This window comes from Acanthaster planci, linkage group LG03 (genome assembly GCF_054643075.1).
Source record: "Acanthaster planci isolate LZ-2023a linkage group LG03, COTS_SCS, whole genome shotgun sequence".
In the NCBI taxonomy this organism is placed as follows: Eukaryota; Metazoa; Echinodermata; class Asteroidea; order Valvatida; family Acanthasteridae; genus Acanthaster; species Acanthaster planci.
The window spans coordinates 21,562,425-21,575,855 of NC_141779.1; the positions used below are offsets into that span (position 1 = coordinate 21,562,425).

General features: G+C 42.9%; 1 protein-coding gene across 3 annotated transcripts in view; it reads right to left on the reverse strand.

The window, feature by feature from the left end:
* LOC110991040 (prolow-density lipoprotein receptor-related protein 1-like) overlaps positions 1 to 13,431 on the reverse strand; it is a 124,935-nt gene that overhangs the window by 52,362 nt on the left and 59,142 nt on the right. For all 3 annotated transcript variants that reach the window (XR_015424887.1, XM_087134961.1, XM_022256132.2), the window contains exons 32-45: positions 12,803 to 12,909; positions 12,134 to 12,291; positions 11,663 to 11,789; positions 10,573 to 10,704; positions 9,878 to 10,009; positions 7,727 to 7,861; positions 6,939 to 7,068; positions 5,376 to 5,651; positions 4,718 to 4,842; positions 3,260 to 3,382; positions 2,584 to 2,817; positions 1,994 to 2,174; positions 990 to 1,194; positions 428 to 620 (exon numbers count right to left, since the gene is read on the reverse strand). Coding sequence is in view for 2 of the 3 variants with exons in the window: in XM_087134961.1 (XP_086991087.1) it covers positions 428 to 620; positions 990 to 1,194; positions 1,994 to 2,174; positions 2,584 to 2,817; positions 3,260 to 3,382; positions 4,718 to 4,842; positions 5,376 to 5,651; positions 6,939 to 7,068; positions 7,727 to 7,861; positions 9,878 to 10,009; positions 10,573 to 10,704; positions 11,663 to 11,789; positions 12,134 to 12,291; positions 12,803 to 12,909 (2,258 nt within the window). In the remaining variant the exon portion in view is untranslated. The remainder of the gene's footprint in view (positions 1 to 427; positions 621 to 989; positions 1,195 to 1,993; positions 2,175 to 2,583; positions 2,818 to 3,259; positions 3,383 to 4,717; positions 4,843 to 5,375; positions 5,652 to 6,938; positions 7,069 to 7,726; positions 7,862 to 9,877; positions 10,010 to 10,572; positions 10,705 to 11,662; positions 11,790 to 12,133; positions 12,292 to 12,802; positions 12,910 to 13,431) is intronic.

Genomic DNA, 13,431 nt, shown 5'->3' on the forward strand with positions numbered 1-13,431 from the left:
TGAAACATTAAACAGCGGTTGGGCAGTATTACATTACGACTATCAATAGTAACCCAAAAGTTTTTAAAACGGCCACTCTGTGAGGGTCAACAGTTTTGGGCATCTCCAGTAAAAACATGGAACAGATGAAATTATCACCTATGAGAGAAGAAATGTGACTTGATGGTCTGCATGGTGGAGGACGGAATGTGAGGTAGCTTTCAGGAGCACCATGTACAAAACATCTCTTTTGTGAGTTTGTGAGTTTCCAAAAAGAATCAGTCAACTCAGCCTTCGGGCAGTAGACAACCACACCACCGAAGCTCCTTCAGCCCTGCCAAAAACCATGTTTCCTACACGGTGCTACCCCAAGCTCATTCACGCAACCGCTTGGAAAACAAAGAGCGCAATGATCTGTCAGGAGGGGAGGAGGGGCGTTGTCACTCACAATCACTGACGTCCTCGGCAACGATGACTAGCCCCATGGGCTGCTGTCGCAGCTTGCTCTGAAGAACTACCACGTCTGCCCCTGTGTACTTGTTGGCCCGGATGACGGAGCGTTTGACCCAGTCTGTCCAGTAGATGAACTCCCCCAAGACGGCTACACCAAAGGGGTGGACTGGCTCTTGGGGGAGGATGACCTTAGAGAGGAACAGCCACATAATCAGAAGATGCGAAAAATTTGGCTTAATATTTTTTATGGTCTTGTATACGCTTAATTATAGAGAAGTTGAGAAATCAGTCATCTTCAAAACAAGATTATGCTTTAACAATCCCAGAAAATGTTAGATGACCAAGACCAAGACCTGTTTCAGGGTGTCTCATGGCTGAAGTGCTGGACACACTGAAGTTATATTTCTTGCAAAAGAAAACTTTAAAACCACAACTGCTTGACCGGGACTGGAACAATCTTTGCAAAGCAAAGTTAAACAGAGACTTCTGCTAGCATCCCTCAATTTCCAGCGATCCCCCCCCAACATTCTAAGATCAGACCAGTTCAAACCACTGACCACTCTGTTAGTGCCATCCAGGTCGGTACGCTCGATCTTGTCCAGGCGGGCATCACACCAGAAGAGCTTGGCTGCCTGATGGTCAATGACGATACCATTGGGCATCTGGATCTCCTCGGTGATGATGTCGCTGACGTTGGAGCCCGACAGGAGGCAGCGGGAGATGCGAGGGTGCTCCGAGTTCCAGTTGGACCAGAAGAGGTACCTGTCAAAACCCATGTTGGATTTTCTTTTCACTTTGAAGACTTTTTTTATCAGAAACAGGGAACCTTTGATACGGTCGGTGTCAGCAACCATACCAGTCTCATGTGACCACTCCACTTTTGTTTGCGTCACGTTTCACATTGAAGTTTGTACACTCAAAACGACGCACACAAGTGGTATGGTCGCGTGGGACCAGTATGTTTGCCACCACCGGGCATCTCAAAATCTCCAACTGAATAAGAAAATGTCCAAAGCTACCACTGAGTAAATGGGCCTATCTCACTAAAAACAAGCATGCTAACAAATTCTTCTTTAATAGGAAAACATACATGTATCCTGTTATAACACAGACACTGTAGACTCTATAGATACAGTACACAACTTGTTAATGACAAAGACTATGGAGACTAGGCAAAACTGGGCCATCACTGACTCTGTAGACTCTGTGTCATTGGTTGCCAGAGCTCTTTTCAATGGCACAGTGCAGACAGGACAAGTTAAAAAAAAAAAAGGCTGAAAAATAAGAGAAAATATCAATATGTCACTAGTAAAAGATCACTTTCACTTTTAATTTTCCCTTCCAACGGCCACTTATCTCCCTACAGGCGTAAATGACTCGACAACGTTTGACTAGAGTCGTTCACAGTTCAACTTCACTTGCACTAGGTGTATCATGAATCAACCACTGGTACTCGGTCAAAGTTACCCTTGTTTGAAGGAAGATATGAAGGTCGCGTACAGGACTGCACATAAGTTTGTTTTTTTAGGAGGGCACACACTGGCTAAATCGTAAGACTCACCCACTACAGGAATCAATGGCGATTCCTCGTGGGTGATCACTGGCAGACAGCCTGACCAGCAGCTGCTCTGTAGCCCCCGGGCGGTCCACCTTGATCCGGCTGATGGAGGAGTTGGTGTAGCTCGTCCAGTAGATCTCACGGAACACGGGGTCGTAGGCGATTCCCTCAGCCGAGCCCGTGCCTGTGATCACAGCACAAACAGACATGGGAGTTATTGTCGGCTTTACGTTCCGTAACGCCTGCGACTTTCAAAACTTTAAGCTGGAGTAGAAATTGATGAACTGGTATACGATCTTTGCACAGTGCATCTTGCCAGCAATCCAGCAATCGCTGAGCATCCGAGTTCGGAACACAAGATTAAATCGCAAACAGAACGGAAACTAATCATGTAACTCTTGAGACTTTAAGTGATCACAGCAAAAAAGAGGCATTGTCAGTTTAGTATATTCTGCATTTTTCTCTTAACTGAAGTGCAAACCTCAAACACGAGAGTACGAAGTTGCCTTGTGATTTTTATTCTTCTCTTTCATGGGGGACAGGAGTCAAGAGAGGACGCCAACAAGGATGCTGGGGTGACCCCCAAAACGTACTCTCGATAATGGTCTGGTGCCCGGACCCATTCAGGAACATCTGGTGAATGCTGCCCAGCTGTATGTCCGTGTAGTACAGCATCTGCGTCCTGTAGTCTACGGCCAGACCGATGACGTTGCGGATGAAGTTGCTGTCCATGATGGGCTTAATTGGCACGTTGCTGTCTGTGTCGGCGTGGAGGTTCAGACCTTTCAGGACACTGCCCTGGGAGTACAGAATGTAGGCATCGTATTCTGCAAGGGAAGGGAACAGTTGATGAAAGGAATACAAGTAACAAGTGAACTACTCCACACATCGGCGGTAACCTCAGTGAGCAATAGAATGAAAATAGGATGATTAAGTGGGTAAAATCATTCCAAAATGTGAAAATTTGTAACAAAAGGACTGTTTTCTTTCTTCTAAAGTCAAAATTTTAATCAGGATCTTTTTCAAAGGGTCCTTCAGGGTTTTCCGTACCTATTTCAGGATCAATGATTCTTGTTTTATTTTCATGTCATCTGTGAGATTTTCATGACTTCTTCATTTTGAGTTTTCTTAATGCTTAATACAAGACGTTCTGTGAGCTTTAGAAATACTTCAATTTTCTGGAGTTTTGGCAAATTTAAACATCCTGATGGCAACAGTCCTTGCAAGATCTCCTCTCAAAATGGTCAGCAAACAAACTGGCCAACTCACCCTGGCAGGAGTGGCCATCTTTGTGAAGTATACCGTAGGTACAGCGGCAGGTCCTGGTATTTGGTCCGGTGCTGAAGCATAGCTGCTCACACCCTCCGTTATTGACGGCACAGGCACTTGTCCCTGAGCCCACACAAATCAAGAGTGTGACTGGTTGGAACAGTGAAATTGGTCAACCTTTTGCCACTGATGTTGTTCAACAACAAACTTGTCCCAGATGGGGTATCATTCTAAGCTGAAAAATGCGGACTTAAACAACAAAGTACCATTGCCACAGTTCTCTACAGTGTTTACATGGGAGGTGACTTGACGCATCATCTCCCATGAAGTGGTTGAACAAAGCGTGGACATTGCTACCAACAAGTTCATGAGAGCTACGGTCAGAACTACAGGTGTGTAATTTGGGGCACAAATTTCACTATTCAGTTTAAAATAAGATCTCATTCAAATTTGAAGGGAAAACATGAATTTGACTTCTTGAAACCCTGACTTTTGACTGTGTACAATTGAAAAAGTATGAAGTGAAGGATAGACTTTCTCTCTGAACAGTCTAATAAAGAGGACTGGACAGGCACAAGATCAGACAAGTACAACATGATAAATGTGACAGTATAACAATGAAACATCATAACAGCATCATTTATGGGTTTGGATATTTTCCCAAGATAAGCAAATAAAAACAAGGAGTACATAGGGGGCTTGCGTGAGTGACACTGTTGCTATCTATCTTTTCTATTTAGAACTGCTGACTATGAAAAGAATTAATGGTGAGAACAAAAAAATAAAGACTGTTTTCACTGCTGGCTCTGCCAAAGCCGATTGTTCTCCATGAAAGAGATCTGCACACCCTAATTCATTGTGTTCAATCCTCCATGGCAAGGATTCCAAATAAACTATGGGTGACATTAAGCAGAGAGGAGCATCCACAGCGGTTCTTCAACACACTTTGGTGATGATTCTTAGACAATCCTATCCTAAGACAAGCGGAAGTAAGTAACTAGGACCCTGCTAACGCTGAACTGAATGGCACTGTTGGTGGACCACTTGCTACAGTGCATCTGATGTCCAGGTATTTAATAGTCTGTCAAGGATAGGATCTTTTTGACTTTGCCGAGTCTTGTTGGAAAATCATTCTTCAAAAACCAAAGTAGTGTACATTGCAACAGAAGTTAATGCAGTGAATGGGAGTAGAAATTTTGTCAAATAGACATCACAGCATTGGCCATTTTACAAGGCATGAAAATATTCTCCCACTTGTGTGATAAGGTAGGAAGATATTTTCCCAATCATGTGAAAAGGCACCCAAAACTGATTTCCCACTAGTGTGAAAAGCTGTGACAATGTTTTCTAATTGTGACAAACTGTTTTTACATTGTGTGAAATGAAAATAAATTCCGTGGGAAGGGCCAAAAATATGAAAAAAAATTTCTATTCCCGGACTGACTATATCTGACTCACCGTTTTGCTTGGCCTTGCTATAGACATGTATATCTTTGACCGGTAGACCTAGGTTATTCAGCATGACAACACGTCCTGAGCCATCAGACTTCAACGCCCGCTGTATGGAACCACTCTTGTGTGTCCTACCAAAGTAAGAAGAGAACAATAGTTTCAGTGACCTCTCACTCAGCAGGTAGCATGCAAAATGCACAACTACTGACAAACTCAAGGCAGTTTAGACTGACGCATACTCAGTTTTAAAAAGGAGGTTGTGACGTTCTCACGGCTCAGGAATAAGTGCATACACTACAATTGACTTCTAGAGGTTTAACTTCTACAAAATTTACGACAATGGAGATCACATTCCAAGGAAATGACGAAGAATATTTTAAGCCTTACTAAAATTCTTGAGGAACAAAAGCAGTTTTTGCAGTTCAAACTGTTATTGTGCTGAACTTTCTACAATCATTTACTTGATTCAGTGTTGCGAAGTTAAGTAGAGTACCTTTCCACTAGCAAGAGTACTTCTCATAAGCATGAGTACCATAAAAAGGACTTGAGTAACGAGTAAGAGTACTGCAATACTGCTTTGATTCACAGCAAAAACTCACTGAGAAACTTTGAACACAAACTAGTAGGTTAAGACAGTCGGTACCACAGGCCTTGTCAGACGCACCTGTCCGTCCAGTAAATGTAGTCTTCAAACACTGTGATAGCAAAGGGGTCAAAGAGGTTGTCGTCCAGGATGGGCTTTCTGGCATTGCCGTCAAAGTCCATGGTGAAGATGGTGTCAAGCCTGGCATCGCACCAGTACAGAGCGCCCTCGCCGTAGTCGATGGTCAGCCCATTGGGCCAGCCAATGTTGTTGCTGACGATGGTGGTGCGATTGGAGCCGTCCAGCCGGGCACGCTCTATCTTGGCTTGGGAACCCCAGTCTGCCCAGAAGAGGTAGCTGAGGGGGGTTGAAACAGCAGAAATTCAGTTAATCGAGGAATTCAAATGGTATTGACCAATCTGTTTTGGCTTTTATGGTGACTTCTTTTCTTCCTTCTCTTCATGCCCGAGTGCACAAATTCTGTATTAGAGCTGCTGCGCATTTTGAAAAATGAGCCAGTTCAGCGTTTCAAGAAGAAAGGTCATTCAAAAACAAAGCAAGCCAGCTCGACTGCGTTCAGTGGAGAAAAACTAACATTACAACAGCCAACTTGGATTCATCTCTACCCAAACTGAGGCTTGGTGAGAAGAGCCCTCGTTTGATTGTGGAAAGAAAGCAACAGGCAAAGACCTAAGTGACCCTCAAAACAAACTCTGAGAGCCATCAACCGTGAATTCTGCAGATGTTGCCTCACAGCCACCTCAGAGGAAACGTTAAATAACCAGAAAAATTGCAAACACAATTCTGGACCTCCTTTACGAACTTCTGTGAAGAGAGGAACGTTTGTTCTCTCTTCAACAAAGCAAACACACACCCACTGAAAGTCTCACAAGACTCGTCACAAAAATAATGCAAATCACTCCACAAATAGGGGCAATTCATATTACAGTGCGCCACCAAGATGTTGCCACAAAGAGGCCATTTTTCAAGTTTACCAGCTGAAAAAGTATGACTGCCTTTGCTGCAATTTGTAATGGAGCGTATGTCAGAGGACAACTTGGGGAAAGTTTCACAGATTGGGAAGTTCCACGCAAGGAAAATAAGAAAGGATAATGAAAACTCCTCCTCCAAATACACCAAAGATTCTTCTTCCCTGACCAACGCACATCAGGAATAATTAAAGTGCCCTGCACACAGCAGGTGAATTCAATTTGTCAAACTGCACAAAATAGCCTTTCCATAGCAACCTCTTGGGTGGCACGCTGTACTGTGAATCGCCCGTACTCAAGATTGGTTTGGTTTGGTTTATTTCCATTCATCCGTTTATCTTGTTGTGACATAAAATTACATTGGTTAATGCACATGGTGAACAGTAGAGGCGGACAGAAAGTTACGGCTAGTACAAGTCCAGGCCCCCATTATATACAATTGAATACAATGAGAAAAGTTAAAAGAAAAGAAAAACTGAAAGATTATTATTTTAAAGAAGAAAAAGGGCATAAGTATGACAGAAAATACTTAGAACTAAAAGAAAAGAAAAAGAAAAAAACACAAAACCAAAAACGAAACAAAAAAAACATAAATGCGCACCAAAATACATTATTCTGGAGCATGGAGTTAAAACACATCGGCAATGCCACCTACCCAATCTGTGGATGCACGACAATTGCTCTAGGTTTATCCAGACCCTCTGACAGGAGAATGTGACGATAGGTCCCATTGACTCGGGCCACTTCAATCAGGTCCAGTTGCTGGTCTGTCCAGTACATGTTACCTTCACAAGGGGGGTCAAATTAATTTGTGAGGAGGGTCGACAATGCACTGGAGACAGGTGTTTAAGGCGACGAGCACAATGATACACACATTTTGCATTTCAGGAGCGGAGTGTCGTATAGAATGTCAAGCAAGGTACAAGCCTGAGTGACAACTATCGTTTGACCCTGAATCAATTGCCGATAAACCATACACACTGGCAATGCCGTCCTACAGTGACCCTTGCCGAACCCTTTTTGCGAAACCCATTGTCTTATTTTGTCGTTGGTTGCAGCTCTCCTTGTGCAACACTGTCTGTGCCATCTTGCGTAATCACATTCAGGTCAACTGTTCACTCAGTTAAAAAAAGGCCACCGATAACTAGTACTACAACCATGCCACAGAATCTGGTTCCAAAATGGTTGAATCCAAGCTTTCCAAATGAAATGGTACTTAACTGGTTCTCTAATTTGTAAACTGTACAAAATTTGGCCCCAGAACCATTGACAGTAACATACATACTCTGAATTTTGCCTAGTAAACCGTCTTCCTCGAGCAAATATTTTGCTCTCCAGCATCCCGCTGTCCAGCAAACTGCTCAGTATCTCAGGATAGTACGGTTTAAAAACTGACAATTCTTATAAGAAAACAGGTCAGCTTTTTTCCGTATGATTTCTCACCTGCAATCCAGTCCACGGCCAGGCCTTCCACTCGGCCCAAGCCGCTGTTGACGAGGATTTCCCTGGACGTGTGGTCCCGGTGGATGCGACTGATCGCGTGGGAGGACGTGTCCACCCAGTAGATGAAGTTATTGACTGCAGAGGATGAAGGAATGGGGGCAGCAATCAGAAATGCAAGAAGGTTTCCCTTAAAGATAAATTATTTCCTACATCTCCAAGGTGGACTGGTTGCTTGTTATGGCCACCCAACACCCGAAATGAATGTCTATTTTGCCATATTTGACACATTCAGAAATGTATGAAAGATTAGCCACCTGTTTGAGGTTTGAAACATAAGGCTTAATGTTTCATATTAGCGAAAGTAGAAAATGCATGTTTTCTATCTGTGTGACCTCAAAAAACACACAGATGTCTCAAGTTTGAGAATGTTTACAACCTGAATAATGCAGTTGCTTATTAGCATCTTCTCAGATTAGTCTTTATGTGGGATGTGGTCACAGAAAACAAAGATCACGAATAAAATAAAAACACTGACAATTCTCGGACTCGGACCGGCCAGCCGACCCCGGCAAGCTCGGTGGTCGAGTGGTTAAGACATCTGCACTAGTAAGCAGGAGGTCGTGGGTTCGAGTCCCACCCCGAGTAAGCTTGTGGGGTTTTTTTCGCAAGCTCTCGGACAAGCACTGAGCATACAGTGCTTATTAATATACGTTGGGTAAGGACAAAACCTGTTATATAGAAAATAAATACAGTTTGCACTAAATTAAAAACTTTTTTAATTAGGGCATATCAAGAACTAGATTATTCGGGGGGGTCAAAATTTCACATATTAAGGGATCCCCCCCAAATTGGAAATTTCTTTGGGTAGCCTTTAACAGGGGTGTGAGCGTAACATAAAAAATAGCTGAAATCACAAGGGCGAAGCATATATGGTGTGGGCCCGGGGCCCATTTGAGGGCTCCGGGATAGATGCTCTGTGGTGCATTTTACAGTGTCCTGGAGCAACTTATTGACCATTTCTGTCTTGAAATCTAGGCTGTGCATATTTTTAATTTTATATTTTTTTTCATTGTGTTTATATTTAGTTGGCTGAAATTCCTGAAAGTTAAATGAATAGGTGTACCAAAATTGTAAATCTCAAGATTTGTAGAGTGAGTTGGCCCTTTTCCCACCTGCATCTAACCGCATTTTCAAAATTTTGATTCTTTTAAAGAATGCACATTGCATATCCACGCTTTAGGATGTTTCCAATCCCAGCACAGACTGTGTCACATGCCTGTCTAACGTTACAGCGTATTCCATTCACATCCATTTCCGCGGATTTGTAACTTGAGGATCAGTCTTATCAAAGGCTGTATCCAAGTCGGAACCTCTTTGGACAATTGTACATTTGTGTTGCACTGACATTTCGATGGGTTTACGTCCAAAAATTGTTTGAAAGTCCATACAAAATGATGCAAAACCATGCGATAATACATGACACAAGAACTTGGCGCACCACGCGTCAGCTGTCACAAAGCCCTTTATCAGCAAAAGTGAAAATTTACTAACCTCATTTCGAGCAGTAAAGTTACAGTGAAATGTGTGCTACCACGAGTTATAGTGGAGCTTGTTACTTCCACTCACGTAGGAACGGCTGTAACAATTCCCACTGACACATATATGAATATTGATATTTCATTAGCAGCCAATCACAGCACAATGACCAGATGGTCTGAGGATGCTGTTTACACACAAGGCTTGCTGAATAATGCCCACATACTCATGCATCACATGCACGTCCATGTACATGTAATGTACATGTACAGTAGATTCACCGGTGAGCATACGGCGCTCCAGTACTGGGTTGATGTTGGAAAGAGGACGTGAAAAAAATGGGTGCTTGCGGAAAATGAAATTCGGCATATTCAACAAACAAGCCAAAATCTGCTAAAAAGCGGAGATTTCACACCCCTGCTTTTATGGCCTTTCTAAGGGCGAGACGAAATTTTGATTTTTTTCCCCACACCTTTCAAGGGAAGGAAGTGAAACAAATCCCCCCTCCATGGCAAATCACTTTTGTTCTCACTTTTTTTCAGACCCCCAAAACATTTTACTCTATTTAAGAGGAGGACAGCCTCATCGGATCCAGGAGTGGTGTTGGTGACCCACCTGCATCAAAGTCAATAGCCACGGCTAGCTGGAGTCCCGATACAGGAATCAATAGGTCACCCTCGTCTCCTGGTTGCAGGCCAATGCCACGGATGCTGGTATCCATGGAATAAATCAGGAAGGATTCTACGCCTGCAAGTATCAAATAAACATGGAATAATGGAAGCTGTTTGCTGACTAAAGCGAAATTCACAAATTGAAAAAGCTGAAAGGGTTTGACATCTCAATCCTGGCAGGTTTTTTCAAAGGCTGCCTTTAGCAAAGATTCTATTGGGATCAACAGGTCAGGCCCTCTCCAAAGTGATCGGAGGATACAAAATGAGGGGCAAAAGGAAAAAACATGGCTTTGTGCGAAAATTTGGCAAAAGAGAAAGGTGATCTGTCAGGATAGTTGCAAGAAGGAGATTTATTTGTAATTCAGGGTTTACACTCCAGAAAGTTGAAATAAATAAATTAATGAACCGTACAAAAATTCATGATTCTCAAAGTGTGCAGAATATTAAGCACACTGCACACAGCTTCAGGGCAAAACATCCTGCAGGAAGGGGGTTCAGACATTCAAGAAAATGCGAGAAAAAAATAAAGAAAATCACATGCTGGGTCATGGTACTGCACACAGAGAATCACAAATTAGGGTACTAGAGACCCAAGGATGTCTGACAGATTGTCTTGATCGTTCTGGAGAGGATGTGTACCTAGGCAACTGATTTTGTCCCTTTCATCCAGCCTGTAGCCAGCTGTGCAGGCGCACACTCGCTGTGCATTGGGGAGCGGGATGCACAATTGACTGCAACCGCCGCGATTCTGGGAGCACTTGTTGGTGGCCTCTGAAAATCAGACAGAATGGTGCACAGTTGGAGTTCAAACCATCATAAGATCAGGTGCAAGACCAGACACAAGACCAGATGCAAGACTACCCACAAGCAGTATTGTAGTTGAGTACTTTCTGAGTACTTTTGTCCTAAAAAATTAATTTTAATCAAACAGTGATGGTCTGAAGTCATTACGTTGCTTTGTAGTCTAACCTTTATGTATGCACCATCAAATGCCGATGTACTTCAGCTTTGTTCCCTCCTAACTAGTCAAATATTTGGTAGAGAACTTGGTTCACAAAAAGTACTCGACTACATCAATGCCTACAAGGCCAGTCACAATAACAGAGTGAACAATAACAGGAATGTTTTTGTTTGCAGTCCATTACATGACATGTGACTTGAACTTAGACTGGAAGTCTTGTGTTAGTCAAGTCCTAGTTATTTAAGATCTGTAGTACTAGGTCTAAAGATGCCTTGACAACAATACCAGAATGGTAACTGATCAACTGGTGTTGCTTCTTTAAGCATGCACATGTGAAGGTACAATTCCCAAAAACTTGGAACCAAGTGAGGTTCAAAACATGATGCCGACAGGATAGAATCTGTGGACTTAAACCACGCCCAAGCAACATGTTCTGGAAAGTCTCCTAGAACAGAGGTAATTTTCAATTGGCAGGCATTTGTAACAAACATTAGTTTAAATTTGGAAGATACTCAACGTAAGAGACACATACTTGATAATGGCTACTGAACAAATAGCAATGTTAGGCAGTTTTTCAACCAATTCAGAAGAATGAACTGGTTTATATAAAAGCTAGGTCACAAACATGAATGTGTGAAAAACCACCATCACACACAGTGGACTGCATCAGAAGACCACATAAGACAAAGACATGGAATCTGTAAAGCTTCGGATGAAATCCATCAGAGGGACGAGTAGCAGTTACCATGACCTGCACCATGCACTTACTTTTCTTGGTGTTAGGGTCGTAGATGAACATCTCCTTGACTCCTGCCAAGTCCCTGCGGAGAATTTGGATGTCGGTGGTGTCACTCTTGCTGACGTACTTGACAGTGTTAGACTCGGCCCAGTACACCTGCAGAATGTTGTCAAACAAGGTTATCAAACCTGGCAGGCACCATACAAGCGCAGGGGTGTTGTTGATTGCCGATTATCCCATCTGAGCCAAATTTCACAGACCAGCTAAGCAAGCAATACTGCTTAGCAAATTCATGTGCTAAGCAAAAATTGGCCATGAGCCAGTCATATGAAATATTCAGAGTGTGATTTTTGGCTGGTAACCCGCTTTCGCTAAGCAACTATTTTCTTTGCTGAGCACACATCTGACTTCTCCACTCTATCAAATTGGCACCTGGAGTTCCTGCAATTCTGCCTTTTTTGGTAAATATCAATGATAACATCTCCCCCTCAAAAATGCACCTTTTCCTTTGTGACTGTGATGGCTAAGGGCACAGCATCCTCCTCAAGAGCCAGGAATATCTTTATGTCGTCACCAATAAGGGTGCTAGAGTGGATGCCCGACTGATTCCCCTTGTCAGTCCAGTACAGACGGCCTGCTGATTCATCAACGGCAAGACCTGAGGAACAAAGACAGAAGAGGGTTTGTTGTTTGCAACCTCTATCTTTGTGTTCATTGAGCAGTCTACACCCGCTTTCCACAATGAATGGTATGGTTTTTATAACTGTCAAATGCTATTTACAAAAAAAAAAAGCAATGCATACAGAGGAGACTATTCATTCAAATTTCATTTTCTTTTTGTCATTTAATAAGTGAGCACCTGAAGATCAGCAGTTTTCGGTTTTGTTTTGTTTCTTACTCATTTCTCTGATCAAGAATACGTTTGCATCAGTTGTTGGTCATTGGTGGTTGGTTATTGGATTTCCATTCTCTAAAATCACTGAGTCATTTTGGAAATGAAGATTGCCTCCCAGCATAAAGTTGTTGAGCTGTTTGGCCTGCAGAGATTGTACCAAAAGAGAGCTCACATTTTCTGCAGTTGAACAAAGTTTGCAACAACTTGCCGATTTAACGGTTGATAATGAACAACGTCACTGATTAAGTCACGGCGAGGGAAGAGCTGTGCTTACCCAGAGGATCGATGAGATTGGAGGAGATCAAGGTAGTCTGGTTAGACCCATCCATGTTGGCTTGCTCAATGGTTGGAAAGTCCCCAGCGTTAATCCAGTACATAGTCCTACAAGGAATCATTTCGGAGTCATCAAAATATAAGCGCAGGCAAGAGCCAGAGTTTATCACCCATACACATATTTATTTTGTCTCTGTACCAACAAGGGTGTTGTGTATACCTGTTCTATCAGGCAAACTCCTAACTAAAAGTTACTATCCAAATCTTGGCACGTATTTGGGTGGCAAACGGTCACTTAAAGATAGCAAACTATTACTACATAAACTGCATGATGACTGGACAGCCTACACAGACCTTCCACTGCAACCATCTTGCAAGGCAGATCTTTCGTTTTACAGAGAAACCACCTTTTTGCATACACTGTGGAACAAAAGCACTGGCCCACACGATGGCAGCAATGCAAACCTTCTATATGCAAGAATCAGGGCCTTATATGAGTGTGGTAAAGCATACTGTCAGACAGGGATGATTTCCGTCTCTCTAGCACCCACAAATTTGCAAGTGGCTCAGACAGTGTTGTAGTCAAGTCCAGAACATGTCCCTCAAAGCCAGTCAACGGTCATGCAGTCC